General features: G+C 40.5%; 1 protein-coding gene across 1 annotated transcript in view; it reads left to right on the top strand.

Annotated features, from left to right (window-relative positions):
* Positions 1-220: 220 nt before the first annotated feature.
* LOC132869117 (cilia- and flagella-associated protein 57-like) overlaps positions 221-6,000 on the top strand; it is a 65,667-nt gene continuing 59,887 nt past the window's right edge. Inside the window, exons 1-2 of the mRNA XM_060902467.1 lie at positions 221-383; positions 3,676-3,989. Of these exons, the coding sequence (XP_060758450.1) occupies positions 221-383; positions 3,676-3,989 (477 nt within the window). The remainder of the gene's footprint in view (positions 384-3,675; positions 3,990-6,000) is intronic.

Here is a 6,000-nt window from a genome sequence, read left to right as displayed (position 1 = left end):
GCTGGTCTCACGTGTCAAACGAGCAGATGTATATCCTATAGAAAAATATATATTTACTTATTATTTGAAGCTTCACTTCATCTGTCATCTGTCACTTCATGACATTATTGGGGGAGAAACAGGTGATTCTCAAAGCACCTGACTTTTATCTAGGTTTTATAGAATCAAAGTTACCTAAATAACTAATGTTGTCTGTTTCTCATTTCAGACTGATTTTACAATGTCTCAGAAAGTTATAGTGGAACCTCGCCATATTTTTAGTTTGCACCGAGAAGCAAGAAACTGCTTGTTTTTTTCAGATGAGCAAACCATCGTTTTCCCAAGCGGAAACAATTGTGTGCATTACAACATCCATCTACAGCAAGTGACTGAGTTTATTCGAGGTAAGCCTGCTGAGAGCTTCATGTTCTACATGACCTTTTTAAAACAACCTAAGCATTCAACCAATTCACAAGAGACTTGAATAGATACTGACAATGTTGTGGATGAAGGCGTTAAATGAGCATTATTCATATTTTTGGTGAACAGTGAACTGAACTGTTTGCAACTAGTGAACGTGAGTTTCGTTGACTCTGGTGAGAAGGAGCAATGTTCATGCACCAGAAGTAGGGGTAATAGGCAAAAATTAAGCTTTCATATTGTGATATGAAATAAAATGTTTTACAGTGTCTTGGTAAATGCGTTGGTAAATTATTACGTGACCATCTTGAGTTTCTCATGCTTTCCTTGTCTTGACCAGTGTTGTCTTATGGCAATGCGCGCCGATGCACTGGTCGTGACAGTACTGATTTGTGTATCAATCAAGAAAGTAGATTCCAAGAGCTTTCTAATGGTAGATGACGCTCATGTGGCCAACTGAAATGTGCTATTTTAATTGCTGAGCAAACATTTCAGTTTGGATTCAGAGCATCTCATTAAAAAATTTAGACAAAATGAATGTGAACTGGTTCATTTAGCTCTTATTAAGTGTGAACTTGCATGACCCTGGATACTACAGCGATACATTTTTTCTCCAAAGTAGAATGTACACTAAACCTCAAAAGCACAGCAGTGTTGTTAATGTACAATTACAGTACCAGTCAAAAGTTTGGAAACACATTCTAATTCAATGTTTTTCCTTATTTTTATTCATTAAAAGTCACTTCATGTCTTAAAGTAACGATGAACTGCCGTTTCTCTTTACTTAGTTGAGTGGGCCTTGGCATAATATGGCAAACTACAGTTGTGCAATAGGGCTATTTACTGTCATTTTTATTATTTACTATTTACTGTTTGATCTCAAGCACATTAAGAAGGCGAGCACCAATTTTTATTCTTTTTGGCAGGAAGGTAGGTCTGCCTGGGGTGCATATAGCTTCTACCCAAATTTGCATAATTGCAATTAATAATGAAGATATGGAGTAATTAAACCCTAACGAGCAGTTTCCACACGAATCGCTTCTTCTCCCTCAACTCTTCACCGATTTTGATTCTTTCTGCCATGAGGGTAGGGTTACCTAGGGTACATATAACTTCTAACCAGATTTGCCAAATTACAATTATTAATGAAGTTATGGACTAATTAAGCCTTAATGAGCAGTTCAACAAAAATTGCTTCTTCTCAGTCAATTCCTCACTGTTTTGGATTCTTTCTGGCAAAGAAAGAAGGTAGGTATTCCTAGATACCTACCTATACTAGGTAGGTATTCCTAGAGTGTATATAGCTTGTATATAGTGTATATAGCTTGCAGCATTTATTGCGCAAGGTGGCCCACTTTAGATCGTTCCTTCTGGACTAGACAGTGCCGGAGTGAGCTATGACTTCATTGACGGTCTCTTTTGTAGTGTTTTTGCAGACTTTGGAGCTTTTCAATACAAAACATTCAGGCTTCTTGCTGACCTTCACACTACTGGTCAAAAATAACATTTCTGCAGTTCTTCACTTTATTCAGTCACCAGATGTTTGCTGTCTGAAGTGTGCTTCTTTATTTTTGTACAGGAGCTGCAAATTAACAAGTCAGGTCCTTTAGATATTACGTGGTAAATACAACCCCGATTCCAAAAAAGTTGGGACAAAGTACAAATTGTAAATAAAAACGGAATGCAATAATTTACAAATCTCAAAAACTGATATTGTATTCACAATAGAACATAGACAACTTATCAAATGTCGAAAATGAGACATTTTGAAATTTCATGCAAATATTGGCTCATTTGAAATTTCATGACAGCAGCACATCTCAAAAAAGTTGGGACAGGGGCAATAAGAGGCTGGAAAAGTTAAAGGTACAAAAAAGGAACAGCTGGAGGACCAAATTGCAACTCATTAGGTCAATTGGCAATAGGTCATTAACATGACTGGGTATAAAAAGAGCATCTTGGAGTGGCAGCGGCTCTCAGAAGTAAAGATGGGAAGAGGATCACCAATCCCCCTAATTCTGTGCTGACAAATAGTGGAGCAATATCAGAAAGGAGTTCGACAGTGTAAAATTGCAAAGAGTTTGAACATATCATCATCATCGACAGTGCATAATATCATCAAAAGATTCAGAGAATCTGGAAGAATCTCTGTGCGTAAGGGTCAAGGCCTGAAAACCATACTGGGTGCCCGTGATCTTCGGGCCCTTAGACGGCACTGCATCACATACAGGCATGCTTCTGTATTGGAAATCACAAAATGGGCTCAGGAATATTTCCAGAGAACATTATCTGTGAACACAATTCACCGTGCCATCCGCCGTTGCCAGCTAAAACTCTATAGTTCAAAGAAGAAGCCGTATCTAAACATGATCCAGAAGCACAGACGTCTTCTCTGGGCCAAGGCTCATTTAAAATGGACTGTGGCAAAGTGTAAAACTGTTCTGTGGTCAGACGAATCAAAATTTGAAGTTCTTTATGGAAATCAGGGACGCCGTGTCATTCGGACTAAAGAGGAGAAGGACGACCCAAGTTGTTATCAGCGCTCAGTTCAGAAGCCTGCATCTCTGATGGTATGGGGTTGCATTAGTGCGTGTGGCATGGGCAGCTTACACATCTGGAAAGACACCATCAATGCTGAAAGGTATATCCAGGTTCTAGAGCAACATGTGCTCCCATCCAGACGACGTCTCTTTCAGGGAAGACCTTGCATTTTCCAACATGACAATGCCAAACCACATACTGCATCAATTACAGCATCATGGCTGTGTAGAAGAAGAGTCCGGGTACTGAACAGGCCAGCCTGCAGTCCAGATCTTTCACCCATAGAAAACACTTGGTGCATCATAAAACGGAAGATACGACAAAAAAGACCTAAGACAGTTGAGCAACTAGAATCCTACATTAGACAAGAATGGGTTAACATTCCTATCCCTAAACTTGAGCAACTTGTCTCCTCAGTCCCCAGACTTTACAGACTGTTGTAAAGAGTAAAGGGGATGTCTCACAGTGGTAAACATGGCCTTGTCCCAACTTTTTTGAGATGTGTTGTTGTCATGAAATTTAAAATCACCTAATTTTTCTCTTTAAATGATACATTTTCTCAGTTTAAACATTTGATATGCCATCTATGTTCTATTCTGAATAAAATATAGAATTTTGAAACTTCCACATCATAGCATTCCATTTTTATTTACAATTTGTACTTTGTCCCAACATTTTTGGAATCAGGGTTGTACATCGAAGGTATATTTCTCACACCCAAATGTTATCCCACAGGTGCAGTGCCATACCAAGAGGGCATACGGTCACTGGCTATTAGCCCTGACCTACGCTACATGGCTGTGTCGGATTGCCGAGAACAAGGTATCATCACTGTCCATGACATAGAAGAAAAACAGTGCTTCCAGAGAGAGGTGCTGACAGGCGGTAACATTAGCATCCATGAGGTTGTCTGCATGGCTTTTTCTTCTGACTCCAAGTACCTGCTGTGCCAATCTGGAGGACCCGAATGGACCCTCTTCTACTGGGAGTGGAAGACGAATGAGGTCATTGCCACAGTGAAGATCACAAGGACTGGCTTTGTCAGTCAGGTAAAAATTCTGCCTTGTAGCTGAATACTGATCTTTCTCCACCTAAAACATGCATAGAACTATCCAGAATCTAAAAATGCAAGTTTATAATTTTGAACCATTCAGTCATTAGTTGCTGTTGTGTACAGCAAAGGAAAAGGTTTAACTCATAGTCATGAACGTACTACACTATCTGGTCCACCCTCATTCATTCATCATCAGTAACTGATTTATCCTGGTCAGAATCGTGGTGGATCTGGAGCCTATTCCAGGAACCTGTTTGGAATGCTGGTCCATGCACTAACCTGCTTCGTTTGCTTTTAATACTTTTAAGAACATTTGTTTTGAGACAGATATTCAAGTAAAGTCAAGTTTATTTGTATAGCACTTTTAATAATAAACATTGTCGCAAACCAACTTTACAGAATTTGAACGACTTAAAACATGAGCTAATTTTATCGCTAATCTATCCCCAATGAGCAAGCCTGTGACGACGGTGGCAAGGAAAAACTCCCTCAGACGACATGAGGAAGAAACCTCGAGAGGAACCAGACTCAAAAGGGAACCCATCCTCATTTGGGCAACAACAGACAACATGACTATAACATTAACAGTTTTAACATGAAGTCAGTTTCGTTGATGTTATAAACTCTTCATTGATGGAAACTTGAGTGCAAAACTGTTCATGACAACTGCAGTCCTAGAGTTAGCAAGTCATCTGTAGTCCTCAGCCATAAAAGCATTACTGTAAGAATCCAGAGCATCCTCCAGGTGTGACTTTCAACTGTCCACATGGGGCCGTCCTCCACAGGAGCGATGCGATGAGACTCCAACCAGACATGGCACCAGGATGGATCAGGCAGGTCCGAGGAACAGAAGAGGTCAGCATCTCGATCCCAGGCCCGACATGTAACTCAGAGGGACAGATTTGGGGGGGGGGGAGAAAACACAGGTTGTTAGGTATGCCCAATGTCACCTGAATAAGTAGGAGCAGTATACATATTGCACTGAGTAAAAGCAGGGACTCCGGCAACTAACTATAACAGCATAACTAAAAGGGGAGAGCCAGAAGGTAACACAGGCATGAGGGAGCCCTGGGACATAAAGCAGCCAGCCACTACACCGTCAACAAACTCGAGTGAGCAAGCGAGTGGGGGGCTGACAGCATCCATACATCCCAGTTTACCAAAACACTCTATGTCTGAGGACCCTCCAGATCTACACCTTTACCTCATAAACACCATTAACAAAAGGCTTGACTAAACAGATATGTTTTCAGCCTAGACTTAAAAGCTGAGACTGTGTCTGATTCCTGAACATTACTTGGAAGGCTGTTCCATAACTGTGGGGCTTTATAAGAAAAGGCTCTGCCCCCTGATGTAGCCTTCACTATACGAGGTACCAGCAGATAGCCTGCACCTTTTGATCTAAGTAGGCGTGGCGGGTCATAGAGGACCAGAAGTTCACTCAGGTACTGTGGTGCGAGACCATTCAGTGCTTTAAAGGTTAATAGTAGTATTTTATAATCAATACAAAATTTGATTGGGAGCCAATGCAGTGTGGATAAGACAGGCGTGATGTGGTCATATTTTCTAGTTCTAGTAAGGACTCTTGCTGCTGCATTTTGAACTAACTGGAGCTTGTTTATGCACTTATTGGAACATCCAGACAGTAAGGCATTACAATAACCCAACCTGGAGGTAACGAAAGCCTGAACAAGTTTTTCCACGTCATGTAGTGACATTAAATTTCTTATCTTAGCAATATGTCTTAGATGAAAGAAAGCTATCCGGGTGATGTTATCAATGTGAGTTTCAAATGAAAGACTGGCATCAATAATCACTCCGAGGTCTTTTACTGCTGCACGTGAAGAAACAGAAAGGCAATCCAGAGTTACTGTGTAATCAGAAAACTTACTTCTAGCTGCATGTGGTCCTAGTACAAGTACTTCAGTCTTGTCAGAGTTAAGCAGAAGGAAGTTAATAAGCATCCAGTGTCTAATGTCCTTCACACATTCCTCAATTCTATTAAG

The sequence above is a fragment of the Neoarius graeffei genome, chromosome 2 (assembly GCF_027579695.1).
Source record: "Neoarius graeffei isolate fNeoGra1 chromosome 2, fNeoGra1.pri, whole genome shotgun sequence".
Taxonomy (NCBI): domain Eukaryota; kingdom Metazoa; phylum Chordata; class Actinopteri; order Siluriformes; family Ariidae; genus Neoarius; species Neoarius graeffei.
This window is presented reverse-complemented; position numbering and strand designations above follow the sequence as displayed.